Here is a 15,886-nt window from a genome sequence, read left to right as displayed (position 1 = left end):
ACGTCGTTGCAAATGGCTTTTGATGGCTGCATAATATTCCGTTGTGTATATATACCACTTCTTCTTTATCCATTCATCTGTTGATGGACATCCTGGCTCTTTCCATAGTTTGGCTATTGTGGACATTGCTGCTATAAACATTGGGGTGCACGTACCCCTTCGGGTCCCTACATTTGTGTCTTTGGGGTAAATACCCAGTAGTGCAATTGCTGGGTCGAAGGGCAGCTCTATTTTCAACTTTTTGAGGAACCTCCATACTGTTTTCCAGAGTGGCTGCACCAGCTTGCATTCTCACCAACAGTGTAGGCGGGTTCCCCTTTCTCCACATCCCCGCCAACATCTGTCGTTTACTGACTTCCTAATTTTAGCCATTCTGACGGGTGTGAGGTGGTATCTCACTGAGGTTTTGATTTGGATTTCCCTGATGCCGAGCGATGTTGAGCAGTTTTTCATGTCTGTTGGCCATTTGAATGTCTTCTTTGGAAAAATGTCTGTGCATATCTTGATTGGATCATTTGTTCTTTGGGTGTTGAGTTTGATATTTTAAAGCAAATATAGCTAAACAAATATGATCACAAGCGGTATATTTTCCACAAAATCACTTTAGAAATAATAGAATGTCCATTACTCAAAACATTCCTTATATCTAGGATTTTTAAGAACATTTTCAGAATTTACAGCATTTTTAAAGATCTTTATTAACAGGTGCTTGCAGTTTGCTGAATTTTTGAAAAAAAATTTAAGTTGTAAACATTTATTACAAATTAAAAATGAGGTTCTTAAAAATCTCAACTTTTCCAGATATGAGACAATTTAAAGACCTTTATAAGTGTATTGAGGAAAACAAGCTTTTAAAAAAAATGTTTGCCATTATCAAAAAAGAGACGTCTTTAGGTAAAGATAATAAAAACTCCAGTCTGCAGAAATATGCAGAAAGTTTTAATTATCTGGTCAATGAACAAAAATCAAGCACTTGAAATCTTCAGCTCCAACCTTCTGTTATTTTTTATTGCAGCAACTTTGTATTCACTTCCTCTTGTTGGATGATTAAACCAACGGTAAGATGACAGCAGAGATGGTAAGCCTGCATTTACTCAGCCCTACACAGCCTTGGTAGGGGACTAATTCTCCACTGGTGGACCAGCAGCTTTGTCTCTTTGCCATCTTGTCACTTAGGGCTTTCTGGGCTTCTGTGTTGTGGTAACTGAAGTTGTAGCAGTACAGATGTTGAGGTGGCTGCTGAACTTGGGTCTCATCTCCTTGATTTTCCTTAACTCTTTCACTGCCATCCTCTTTAGGCTATCTTTGGCAAGGAGGGCCCCTGTGGAATAGTCATTTATAACGCCAATGCATATTCTGTCTCACTAGTCTACCTTGCTCTCCTGCACCCTGGTCGTCAGCACCCTCCATCACTTCTCCCCGCACAGGAAGGTGGGAATACTCTGGTCAAAACCCATCGGGTTTCCACACGTACTAAAGTGGGCACCATTTGCAGTGGCCTGCATTAGGGCCTGGCCTTCAGGAGCACTTTCCGATCCTGCATTCTTTTCCCCATTCTCATTATTCTGGAAATTCTACTGGTAATTGCGTGGAGGACCCCTGCAACATGGATAGTGTTCATAATTTAGCAGGTTACAGCCTGCTGCACATTTACTGCCTTGCACTGGAAATCTACCAGGGCCTGTAACATTTGTTGCCTTGCACCCGTTTTATCCTTTCAATGATATCAAACTCGACACGCTCTCCATCTTGTATTCTACAAAGGTACTTCCTGGGGTTATTCTTTTTTATGGCAGTCTGGTGTACAAATACATATTTGGTGTCATTCCTGTTGATTAAACCATATCTGTTTCTTATGCTGAACCATTTTACTGTTCCCAAAAACTTCCTTGTGATGAACGTGACCCTTCAGGCACTGCCAATATGAGGCCGCCCTTGCTGCTGCTCGCTTTGAGGCTAGATCTCGGCCTCGCTGCTCAAGCTTGCAGTGATGGTGAGCGGGGCCAGCAGCAGCAGTGGTGGTTCTTGGTGAGGAGAAGGTGGACAGGAGAGCTGCTCAGGGCTCTCTGGGATCCGCTCTCCACTTCCACTATTGATCGAAATCTGCAGCATTTTAAATTACATTTTTGAAGGCAAACTGTCATCCTCAAGGGATGGATTTAATTTTTGGAAAAAGAAAAACAACTTGAAGCCATGTCTGATGAATTAATAGGTGTCACAAAATGATCTATTATCAAAAATATAGCATAGCTCTAAAGTAATGAGAACTGTTTTCTTGTGTCACTTAAAGACTGACCCTTCAAAAGTAATTCCAAAAGAATTGCAACTAACTTGAAAAATGGTAGCATACTTTGAGTATGTTCATATCATCCTAAAGATACTGACTAAAATGAAAAATCATTTAAAGTGTGACAGTTTAAAAATAAAGCTTCACTATTTTGCAGAGAAAGTTTACATAATCATATTCATATGCACATAAGTACATATTACTCAGAGGTTTTTCTATGAATTTTTATTTACAAATATACTGAGCATAAATAAATGTATACAACAGTAAAAGCAAATAATCAGGAGACCAGAAAAAAACAGCTACATATAAACAGTTCTTCAAAAGGATAAAATGATGGAAATGGGAGTTATAGAATATTATAAAGGTAGAGAGATAAAAGTCTTGTTACACAATGTACTAGAACGACACAAGCAAAACTAAACTGTACTTTCAATCATAAATTAACGTTTCTCTTTCAATTCTGAAAAAAAAAATACTACTGTCTTCATGACATAAAGGACTTTTCACCCATTTCAACTAACTGTAAGGTGATAATCAAGATCACCCATGACCTCCATGGTGCTAAATCCAATAGTCATTTCTCGGTCCTGAATTTACTTAACCTGTCAGCAGCATTTGAAAATTAATCACCTCCTCTTACTTTAAAAACATCCAGGACACCATACTCTCCTGCATTTTCTTCTTACTCCTTTACTCTCCTTCTAATTTTCCCTTACTAGGTCCTTCTCATCTCCACAACCTGCAAACTTTGGCTTTTCCAAGGAGCCATTACTCAGTCATCTTTTATCTCCGAACTCACTTCACTGGTATCTAAATCCAGTCTCATAGCTTTAAATCCTGTCTATATCCTACCAATGCTAAAGTTCCATCTCCAACCTAGACATCCCCCCACAAACTGCAGGCTTATATCACTTCTCCATTTAGATGTCTAACTGGCCTCTCAAACATCATATGTCCAAAACCAAACCTTGACCTTCTTCCCCAAAATTTGGTCTTTCCAAATCTTTCCTATCTTAGTAAATAAAAAACCCATCAATTCAATTGTTCAGGCTAAAATAATTGGGTCACCTTTGAATCTTCTCTTGCACCTTTAGTCCACATTCCTAGGGACAGAAAATGCTACTGGATTTACCTCCAAAATATATGCAAAACCTGACCTCTTAGAGTATTATTTTAGGTATAGCTTATCAAAACTCCAACCAAGTTCCACTACTTTCTACTGCTATCAGCCTTGTCTAAATTCCCTCTATCCTCGTCACAGTGAAACACAATCAGTGTTTGTTAACCTATCAAGTAAGATCCTATTAAGTGGCCTTTATACTTGCTCTCCCATGTGCTCTGAGAGCTCTCCCCCAAATATTCACCTGATTGACATCAACTTCACCTCCTTGAAGTCTTTAGTGCAATCTCCTCTAACACTCTATAAAAACTGCAGTCCACCATTTTCCGTCATTTTTACATGCTTTATTTTTCCCATAGCAATTCCCACCATCTAGCACACTATCTCTTTTTTTGGTTTTTGTCTGTCCCCTCCCATGATAATGTACATTCTCCTTCTCCCCAATAAAGGCAGGGATTTTTGTCTGTTTTGTTCACTGTCATATCCCTAGCACCCAGAACATCTAGAACAGTGCCAATAAACAATATTTAATAATATTTACTAAAAGAATAAATGGATAAATCAATGAATGCCTCTTACTCATATCTAGTTTACCTTCTCTCCATTAATTTGCATTACTTTATTTTGTTTCTCCTTTCCACTGAGTATATGTAGAATATATGTTATCTTTCATTTCAAAAAGAAGTCTATATAGCATAGGGAAATTAAATACTGGATACTTAACATTTCAAGAAAAGATATATGACTTTGAATTTGTTAATTTCATTCTGGCTATTGAATTTCAGTCAATATTTTTATATCCCACAGATATTTTTTAAAATATGAAAAGTTTGCATTTATATCCCCTCCCAGAACCTTCTATTAGAGCTGCCATATATATTAAATTTATGTATATTATAAACCAATAAATGACAATATAATTTTTGCTTTAATCAGTAGTATATGTCTTAAAGAAAATAAGAAAAAAGATATTTTATTTATCCATATATTTATCGTTCTGAATGTTTTCATTCATTCATTCTTAATGATCCAAGTTTCTTTCTTCAGAATTCTGGGTTGACAGGTTCTGCTCCAGCTCTATGGTTTCCCTGACTTTATCTGCCTTGGAGTTTACATAGTTCCTTCAATCTATAAATATGTTTGTTTGTTTGTTTTAAGAAATTTGGGAAGTTCTCTACCATTATTTCCTCATATTTTGTCTGGGCCTTTCTCTTATACGTTGCATATGACATTGCAAAACCACCCCATACAGCTCTATGGTTTTCTTCTTTTCCCCCTAAATCTTTTCTCTCTCTTCTAATGGTTCTGTCAACCTATATCCAAGTTTATTTATTTCTCTATCATATCAATTTTGCTAATAATAAACCCATACAGTGGATTTTTTTAACTTCAGATGTATTTTTCAGTTCTAAAATTTCCACTTTTTAAAAATTTTGTGGCTGATAATTCCCAGTTCATTACAAGCAAATTTTTTTAACCTCACTAGTTATAATAGCTCCCTAAAAGTGCTCACATAATAATTCCATGATTCTGGGTTACCTGGGAATTGGTATGTGCTGATTTTCCCTTTCCTTGAGAATAAGTCACATTTTCCTGGCTTCTCATAGGATGAGCAATTCTGGATTATATGCTGGCCATGGTGAAAATTATTCTGTAGAGACCATACTGTTCTGCAAAGTATTTGTTTTTGTTTCGTGGGGTCATTTTCTTGCTTAGATACAATTACAGACTGTCATACCTCCTATGTATGGTATCTCAGATCTCAGTTCAGTTCTTGAAGCCTTATTTACAATCTATTATCAGTTTGTCATGATCACCATGGTTTCAAGAGTTGGTCAGAGATTCAAGCTGAGTTTTTTTAAAATACAGAATTCAGATTCTTCTCTGGCTGTCTCTTTTCTGAGGTTGCCCATTAATCTCCATGTAATGTTGATTGGCCAAGTACTGTTTACCTTAATTTTTCTGGCCAGAAAGTTTTTCTATCAGAGTAAAAAATGGAGAATTCAGCCCATGCTGACCACTTGTTTCATGTTTTAACTTCTCTAAAACCTGGAGGCATTTATTCAGTCTTTAGAGCCCTCACATAGTTGTTTTCTGTATAATGTACAGAATTTTAAGAGGTTATTATGGGAATATCACCTTCTTAGGAGCTTGCCTATCCAGGCAAGTATCAGAAACCCTCCAAAGTGATTTTTTTAATGATTTTTAATTATTTATTTGAGAGAGAGAGAATGCGTGCACAAGCAGGGGGAGGAGCAAAAGGAGAGGGAGAAGCAGACTCCCCGCTGAGCAGGGAGCCCAATAATGTGGGGCTCGATCCCAGGACTCTGGGATCATGACCTGAGCCGAAGGTAGACGCTTAACCAACTGAGCCACCCAGGCGCCCCTCCAAAGTGATTTTTAATTTTGGAGGCTGTTCCATACATTTTCTCTGTATCAGATCTTTATCATAATATAATAAACTGATAAAGAATCATTATGCTATCATTTTCTTGAATGGAGGACAAAACACAAAGCTTAATATTGAAAAATTTAGCAATGGAGATGAACTACTTGCCACAAGAGGCTCTAAGATAATTAGGAAATGTCCAATAACAATTATAAAATATCAAAACTTTAAAATCTGCTTTGCAAGTTTATGTCAAAAAGCCACTGTATGTATAAGACTTTATAATCTTGTAAACACTGAATAACCCTATCAAATAGAGCTCCACAATACACTTCACTCACAGTAAATTTTTCTATACTAGACAAAGTTACAATGATAAATTCTGTTGTTTTACAAATTACTTCCAAATCTAATGATTTATTTGATTAGTAATAGTATCTCCTTTTATTTACTGTTTCCCTAAAATAACTAAGTGCAAAATATTCACTGACAAGCTCTATTGCTCAAAACCAGACATTTCACAGAAAGAAAATTACCTAATACTCTAATGGTCAGCAAGTCAAAAATCACACAGGCCAGAATGCATAGTATATATAGTTTGAGGATATTATTTTGGGAATTAATTTATTTTATTTCAGGGCCCAGATGTTGACATGCTATCTACATTAAGCCCAGAATCATAGGGAATACTGACAATTACACTTATTGGAAGCTCCATATTACGTACATCAATGAATATAAATACATTATTATATAACAATAATTCTAGCTTCATCTGTGATTTAAGCCAAATGTCAACTAGTTATTATATCCTGAACACCATAAAAGTTCCACTGCAACTCTCTACCCCTTCAACTCATAGAAAGTGACTGCCTCCTACTCTACCCAAGAAAATTGAGACTATTATGTGCAAACCACTTCAGCTTTTTTCCTTGTCATAACACAATCTGGTCTTCATTTGTATCCTTTCCTCTTTCCCTTCATTCTCTGAATTTCTAGAAAACAACTTTAATATCAAAAATTTTTACAGATGCCTGTCCTGATAGTAATTCTATTTTTAATATTTACAAATTGAGAAAATACATATACACCCATGTATTTACAGTCTATTTCCATTAATAACACAGGGCTCAGGGGCACCTGGGTGGCAGAGTCGGTTGAGCATCGACTCTTGGTTTCGATTCAGGTCGTGATCTCAGGGTTGTGAGAATGAGCCCCAGAGCTCCACGCTCGGCAAGGATTTGGCTTGGGACTCTCTCTCCCTTCGCCTTTCTCTCCCCTACTCTAAAATAAATAAATAAATCTTAAAAAAAAAAAAAACAAGGGGCTCAGTGGGCTATACCCATAGGCTGGGAACTTTCAAAACTTAATAAAATACTTTTTCATGCAATGCCCAAAATTTAGAGGTATTTTCTTTTAAAAGTTCTGACTTTGATATAGGTACTCTATTGACTACATTAGGATGCTAGGAATACCTTCTCTATCACGTGAGTATTTGTGTATACAACACAGTGACACAGGGTTACTACTCATTTTCACTTTTGCTATAAAAGACTATGATGAGAAAGAGCCATATGACAAATTACTAAGTTTGCAAAGTGGTTCAAGACAATGTTTGCTCCTTTCTAAATAAGAGAATTACATAACTTGTTTATATTTAGTCCTTTTCTTTTTTCCTGCCAGGAAGCTCCCGTCAATTTTAAAATTGCACTATAGCAGTCATATTGGATTCATAATTTGCATATCTGTTTTTTCTTAATTTCTATCTTAATTATGCATCATTGATTTGATTCACTTAATATCATTCTGGCAGTGCTTGAAGAAAGCCACTTCAAATATTTTAGGCCAAGCCAAAGAAGTACAAAAGGAGGCAGAATGTATATTAATCCAAAAATCTGAATTACAGAAACATTCCTGTGCAAAGCCAATACATGGCAGAACTAGGACCTAAACCAAAGGACGCACACAAGAAAAAGTGCTATATGAGCACAAATTCATTTCTAGGGATAGTAAAATTAATGATATGGACAAAAGATGGTAGCAAGTATTTCCACCTTGACATAAAAATGACAGCATTATTGTCATTTAATATTATTGTGATTATTTTAAAATCACTGGGAACAGAAATATTTTAGTACCCCTTTTTTCATAATATAATCTTCACACTGATTATCTAAACACTAAATTTTTTAAAAAAGCAGCTCCTCCATGCAAGACATGTACTTCTTCAGAATTATAAATACTTTGACTTACACTGCATGATTTTCTCTCAGCTCCAAACAGTTTGGGATGTCACAACTCCTAATGTGATTAAAATAAAACTCGTATTTCCCTAGCCAGGGGTACCGCACATTAAAAACTAATTCATATATGTGAATGCAATATCTAGCCTAAATAAGTCTTCATTTTGAAAGTTAAAAAACAGAATATGATAAATCATATTAAATAACTGATTTTGTAAAATTCAGATACTCACTACTATACTGACCTTCTCTGCCTATTGTAAAGGATGAGAAAAAGTAAAAACTAAAACTGAATTAATTTCAGCCACATGTGATTTTATACCATTTTCCTTTTAAATCTTTATTCTTTCCAAATTATCTCTAATTTGAACAATAATGGTCATTTCATTTGTTCATTATGTATTTCAAAATTTGAGATTTTAAGTACCACATTAAGCAATATGGTTTTATAAAATTTATTATTTCAGAATTATGTTAACAAAAGCCATGGCTTTCATATTAGAAAATAGTCTAAAGAATTTTCAAAGTTCATGAAAGGAAAATAGTGAAAAAGAGAAAAAGCACCTGTGAAACAAAATGAAACCTGTAATAACAGCTGAGTTCCAAAAAACAGAGACAACTTTTAAATCACATTGAAGAAAGATTATCGCTATACGTTATATTGTATCACATTTCACAGAGAATTCACATAAAACTTTCCATAGGATTTGTAATAAGATAGTTATTACTACCTTATATCCAGGTCCTAACTGATGAATTGCAAATATCTGCGCAGGGTTGAGCGCTTCACTGAATACATACACGGCACCAAGTTGACCACAGAACACCCTATTTGCATCAGCAGTTTCTGAAGATCCGAGAAAGCACTTGTCATAGCTCTATTTTTAAAAAGTCATAAAAAAATCAATGTATTATTTTGTAATGATAAAATATTTAAGGATACCTGCCTTCACTGTCATGAATACCTTAAAATATAACAATAATAACAGAAGAAAGCATCATTTAAGACTTTATGGAGTATTTAAATAACAAAGGCCAGCTAAAGATTTTTAGAAAAAGTAAAGCAGTTAAATATTTTGTATCTATAGAAAAGCAAAACAAACAATAATCATCTATTCATTAATCACGTAACCACTTTAGAAATGTTATACTTAAAGGCAAAAGTGCTTATAATTTTATTTACAAAAGTAAAACTAATTTTAAAACTCTAATGATTTAACAATTGTCCATGTAGAGAGAGATTCATCTGAATCAGAGAATGACTAATCCAAATTTTAACCATAAACACATAAGGCCTAATTTTTGAAACTATCTAATTTCTCCACCAGGGATATATATTACTATTTCTCCACACTAAGTCAAGGACCCTATGAAAATCACTTCCCTCTCTTCAATGAGTAGGCATTATGTAGAACCAAAAAAATAATGATCACTGAAATCTGCCACCTAAAGTAGATAGTATGGTGCTCTCCATCTGGAGAGTTTAAGACATTAAGAAGGCACACTTACCTAGACCCATCTCTGCTTCTTAAAATCTCACCCCAGTTTCCATCCCCCATCCTCACATATTATTCCACACCTTAGCACTAAAAAGCAAGACATTATATATGTATGGTATCCCTTTGGTGCCTCAATAGAATGACAAAATATTTGTGAATGAATTATGAGGACAAAAACTCCTCATCAAATACCCATTCTGTAATTAAAACTATAAGAACTGAAGAATTTACTGCATAATGTTATGTGTACATATGTGTTATTGCCCAGGTCTCTCCATTTTTTGGTGTACTATTGCAAATAATTCAAAAATTTAAGTCTTTCTTTTCTTTCTTTCTCTCCCTCCCTCCTCCTTTCTTTCCTTCCTTCCTTCCTTTTTAAATATAACTGTAGAGTTAGTGACAGTCAACAAAGTCTCTTGGGTTTCTTCCACTCTATAGTAAAAACTCTCCCCTTTGGAAGGCAGACATGAAGCAGAATTTCATCTGTGTATCTAATTCTGATAAAATCATTCTCAAAAATTTACTGACTGTGGCCCAACTATGAGTTTCCAGGGCAGAAAAAGCAAACTTGTCCTATAAATGAACAGACAGTAAATATTCTAACCTTTTCAAGCCACATGCGGTTTCTGTCATATAATCTTTTTTGATTGTTGTTTGTTTTTCTGGATCTTTAAAAAAAGAAAAACCTCTAAAAATGAAAAAAAAAAAAAAACCAAAGATTCTTAGCTCTCAGGTCATGCAAAAACAGGTCAAGGTTCAGATATGGTCTGCAGGGGGTACTCTTCCAACCCATGACTCAGGGAAAAAGCTATGGACTTTGCACACAGTACTGTTTAAAAGAATACCAGAGAGAACAAGAAGAGACCCTGCTCTTAAGCAAATTAAAGTCTGGAAAGATATGGACAATACTGAGAGGTGAATTTTGTTAAAAAGAGGCAAGTTTTTATAAAACGAGGTATGCTGGAATGCTCATATGTTATTGGGTTTGGAAGTACTTTTGGTACTAGAAAACATCTTTTACTTTGGTTCTAACAGGTCAGGATAATGACAAGAGAAAGCCCAGAACAGAGTTCTTGAGGTTTTAACTCTAGATATTCTCTATCCAGAATCCAACTGTGTTACCTCCCTCACTACTAACAGGCTAGTCAAAACTAGTATTATGTTTGTTATTATTATAATAAGTCATTTAATTGATCTCCCTTCTTCTGTCATTTTTTCCTTCAGAATATTCTCAATACTGCAGCCTGACTGATATTTTTAAAATATGAACCAGCATTATATCACTTGTCTCCTCAAAACCTTCCAGAGATTTTTAGGCTGGGTAAGATGGGAAAGCCCAGGTATTGTGTTTGCATATAAGGCCCCTACAGGATTTCACCCTCTGCTGTCAATCTAATCTTATCTCTTAACATTATTCTGCCCATTCCTCCCTCTGTTCTAGACATAGTTACTATATGTTATCCTTTCACATCCAAATAAGGTACAAGACACAGTTTTTATTGCTTGAAATTCTAGAAAGAATAGAATACTGCATGGATGTTTTTGACCTAATAATAATTTTTGAGCAATTTTCCTTTTTTTCTTACCACTAATTATCTATTTTAGCAACTTAATTATATTAAATTTAAGACCTAAAAATTCAGTTAACAGAAAAAAACTTTCAAAGTACAACTATTAAGTTTCTACCAAACTATTATACAATTCATGTTATGAACAATGATAGATCACACACTCAAATACATTAAAGCACAGATTAAAAAAAAAACTTACATCATTTGTGTTAACATGCCAGGCCATATCACCATAGGATACCAGTTGTCCATTAACATAACACCGAATTTCACTGTTCCTCCATCGATTATAAATGTGGACAATGCTGATCATGTACCACTTAAATAAAAAAAAATTAAAGACCTTAATGTCATGTTTAGTTATTGTCTAAAAAAGCAATCATAACATTCATACCACACTACAAGAAATGCTTGAAAGAATAATAATAATTACACATTTCAACCTTTACACATTACACTATTTCAAGTTCCCCATCTTATTTCTCACTTTGCAGATGAAAGAAGTGACTCATAAACAGTAAATCTGTGATGAAGACAGACCTAGAATGCCTTGAACCCTGGAATGATACTCCTTCTACTATACCAAGATCCAAATATTATGGAAATACAATATATTTGTGTTCATTCATTTAATAACGTGTATTGTGATGTGATGTGATGTGATGCCAGGCATCACAAATAACCAAGTTTGACCAGACAGAGCATAGGTCCAGCTCTCCTGAAATTCATGGTATAATGAAAGAGACACAGATTAGACAAATAAAGATATATAAAATGACGAATAATGAAGACTACTATGAGGGAAAAAATAAAACCAGTGTAAACTGAGAAAGAATAACCTAGGATTCTACTTTGGATTGCATGGTCAGGAAAGACCCGTCAGAGGAAAAACATTTTAACAGTTATAATAAAATTTAGGTGATTTCTATTCCACAATTTAGATTTATTAGGTCCAAGAATAATTATATACTTTTAACCTGATAATGTGTGAATACACATTAAGAATCAAGGAATGAGTTTATATTAAGTTCTAAATTTGTAGTTACTAGGGCCAACCAAAAGCATTTTAAGTGTATATTCTGATACAGAATGGTTTAAGCTCTGTAACAATTTGTAGATCCAACCCTTACTCTTTTGAAAGTTAATAACCTAAGGCTGAGAATACAGAAATATTTTTCTAAAATATAAAAAAATTCCAAAAATTTACAGATACTTGAACAAATATGCCTTCAGTGGTTAAGGAGGTAAAATTAGACTTAATTTCTCCCCCCAAAATAAAAATATATAATACAAATTTTGTTTCCCAAATTACTTAAAAGCACTATTCAATTATTTCATATAGTATATTTTAAAAAACATAAAGCTACAGTAATAATTCTCAACCACTAAAATACTAGTTATTTCAAGGGGTCTGAAAAACTTTGAACAAAATTCAATTTCATTTATTTTGATTCAGAAAATAAAAATAGTGCTCTCAACAACTCATTGAAGACAATAACACAAACAGCATTGTTCCTCAATTATAAAAGTAAAATGTCAGGTCAAACTATTTAATCCCTAAAACACAGGTCTTTTTTAAAGTTGTTTCATTATAGGTAATCTTTAACTCTAATCATTGCAAACTGAATCTTCCACTTGATCAGAAAGCAGTATATATGTTTTTCCTGATTAAAAGCAGAAAAAAAAAACTTTAAAGTCAGTCATTTAATAACTCATATTTCTAAATACTACAAAATTATCAAGAAGAAGCCATAAAAATAGAAGCTTCAAATAAATTTAAGAAAAACCTTATAGTTTACATGAATAAGAATTCAAATTTACCTATACTACCCTCACTGAGTTTAAAAATTTTCCACCAGGATGCCATCTAGGTAACACAGGAAATACAGTCTTTATATTCTGGAGTAAGATTTTTAGAAATTTCAAATTTCTAAATAGAATACATGTAAATAAATGTCTATAAATAGAAGAGGATTTCCAGCTATCCAAATAATATTATTATTATTTGGATAAATAACATTAGATGTATTATTATAGTTACTGCCATACCTAATATAGAAAAAAGCACTTATTTAATAAATATTTATTGAGTTCTTTCTCCTGTGTATGGGATAATTCAGTGTGCTGGGCTGGAAAGTACAAACTTTAAATTCATACAGATATAAACTGAGCTCACCAGGTAAGTAGCTCTACGGCTTCTGGCAAATTACTTAGCCTCTCTGGACCTACTTCCATGTCTTAAAAAAGGAGGAATAATAATACCTACTTTGTGGAGTGACTGTGAATATTACAGATAATTGACAATGTATGAAAATTATAAAGAATAGTTCCTAATACATATCTGGCACCCATAAATAAGATAGCATTAACTAAGTATCTATTTATTTTTTTATCCACTATTTTCCCCAATGAGATTTTTTTCTGCTAGAATTGACGTTATTTATTCCTCAGACTCATTCATTCATTCAAAAAATTTACTGAGCATCTATTTCATGCCAGGTATCCCCCAGACTGTGGGCATACAAAGATAACATATACACCCTTAAGAGGTTTCACCAGAAAAACAAACATGAAAACAATTATAAAACCATGACAAATATATAAAACACAGATACAGGAGCAAAAGAAGAAATGACTCAGGGCAGAGGGAAAAGACAAGACAAATGGAGAAGGAAGGCTAACAGAGAAGTCACTAAAAGAGTAAAATGAAACTTAAGATTTAGCTTGAAGGTATGAATACAAACTGTTGTGTAAACAGGAGGGAAAGAAACATTCCAGGCAGAAGAATCCTAATACTTCACATAACAGCACAGAGGCCTGACAAAATTTTTCTCCATGTTCAGATTTAGCTGCAATAACAAAGACCAGTTTGTAAAGAGAAGTGCGGGACACCTTTAGTAATTGGCCTTTGTTTTTGCATAATGTGGTTATCACTAGGAATTTTGAGCAGGAAAGTGAAATGATCATCTTCATAGTTTAGGAAAATAACTGGCAGTACTGAGTAGGTGGGATAGTTAGACAAATGTGGTTAAAAACAAAGCTGAAAACTACTACAAAGGTTCAGGTAAGAAAACTATAAAAGCCTAAATTAAGACAAAGGCATTGGTAATTTAAAACAAGGGGGATAGGGACTAATTAACAGAACTGACTGAAGTAATGATACAGAAAAGGGGAGTGTAAGATGGTTTCCGATTTTTCACTTAAATTGGATGAGGTACCATTAACTTGAGATAATTAATACAGTTAGCCACTTAATTAGCCAGATAATAAGATGTGGAGAAGCAATCAGAGTTTGCTTTTGGTCATAACACTGATATTTGATAAAACTGATGAATGAAAAATGAATGCATAGTTGAATGAACAAACTGATCTCAGTGAAGGTCATAGTAGTTACAGGAAAATTAACTTTTCTGTTCTCTTTCCTTGGTACCTTAATATATCCTTTATATATAATAGGCAAGTGCCTTTTAAAACCAAAAAGCCCAAATATATCTTTGACATATTTTAAAAGAAATGGGAGGAAAGTTGTAAACTGTGTATGCATAGGATGGTATGTACTTCTACTGAGGTCTCCATTTAATTAAGACTCAAAAATGTATCTATAAAAGAAAGAAGAAAAAAAACCTGTAATAAGAATTCATAGGAAAGGGGGAGGAGCAAGATGGCAGAGGATTAGGAGACCTAGATTTTGTCTGGTCCCAGGAATTCATCTAGATAGGGATCAAACCATTCTGAACACCTACGAACTCAATCAACAGGAGATTGAGAAAAGAACAGCAGCAACTCTCAGAACAGAAAAGTGACCACATTCTGGAAGGTAGGACGTGCGGAGAAGTGAATCCAAGGCGATATTCAGGAAGATAGATGGTGGGGGGAGGGGGCCTCCATCAGCTGCTACCAGCAAGTGATAGAGCAGGGGAGCACAAAACCGAACTTTTAGAAGTCCCTCTGCTGAGGGACCTCGCTCCGGTGGCTAAGCGGGGGGTGGAAACCTCACAGGACAGTGTGGTCTCAGGACCCTCGGGGCCACAGAAAGACCAGAGATGTCTGAGTGCGGCAGAGCTCTCAGGTATCGGAGCGGGGAAGCTGGCTGCACAGACCGAGCGGGGGAGTGGGCTCTCAGCTCCGGGTTGCCATAAACCCGAATCCACGGCACAGTCAGGCCACTGCTCTTCCAGCAGGGACCCAAAAAGCGGCAGATCCGGGGAGACTTCCCTTCCTCCCCAGGGAGGAACGGCACAGGAGCTCACGGCAGGACTCTGCTGGGTTTGGAAACTCCACACAGGGTCGTGTGCCAGAGATAGAAACACTTGGTCACAGGCCTGGTGAGCAGAAGTGCAGCTGGAGACCAGGGAGACAAGAGTGACTGACTGCTTTTCTCTGGCGGCAGACTAAGGAGTGGCGCCCTGAGTTCTCAGGTCCTCCGGGGCAGAGATTGGGAGGCTGCCATTTTCACTCTCGTCCTCCAAAGCTGTACGGTAAGCTTACAGGGAACAAAAGCTCCCGAGAGCAAACCCGAGCAGATTAATTAGCCCAGACCGGCAAGGGCGGGGCAATTCCGCCTCCGGCAAAGACATCTGGGAACCACGGCAACAGGCCCCTCCCCCAGAAGATCACCAAGAACATCCCACCAAGACCAAGTTTACCGATCAATGAGAACGGCAGCACTCCAGCACTAGGGGAATACTGCACATAGAATTCATGGTTTTTTTCCCCTTGATTCTTTAGTCGTTCAAAGTTAATTTTTTAATTTTCTTTTTATTTTTTAAGTTTT

The 15,886-nt window shown here is 35.4% G+C and overlaps 1 protein-coding gene across 7 annotated transcripts in view; it reads right to left on the bottom strand.

Moving 5' to 3' along the window:
• The window catches only part of NBEA (neurobeachin), a 685,632-nt gene that overhangs the window by 558,284 nt on the left and 111,462 nt on the right, over window positions 1-15,886 (bottom strand). For all 7 annotated transcript variants that reach the window (XM_088021800.1, XM_088021804.1, XM_088021803.1 and 4 more), the window contains exons 7-8: window positions 11,312-11,431; window positions 8,774-8,920 (exon numbers count right to left, since the gene is read on the bottom strand). In XM_088021800.1, the coding sequence (XP_087877926.1) occupies window positions 8,774-8,920; window positions 11,312-11,431 (267 nt within the window). The remainder of the gene's footprint in view (window positions 1-8,773; window positions 8,921-11,311; window positions 11,432-15,886) is intronic.

The sequence above is a fragment of the Eumetopias jubatus genome, unplaced genomic scaffold, assembly GCF_037043125.1.
Source record: "Eumetopias jubatus isolate StellerSeaLion01/CBP00866 unplaced genomic scaffold, mEumJub1_p1.0 scaffold_3, whole genome shotgun sequence".
NCBI classification, from domain to species: domain Eukaryota; kingdom Metazoa; phylum Chordata; class Mammalia; order Carnivora; family Otariidae; genus Eumetopias; species Eumetopias jubatus.
This window is presented reverse-complemented; position numbering and strand designations above follow the sequence as displayed.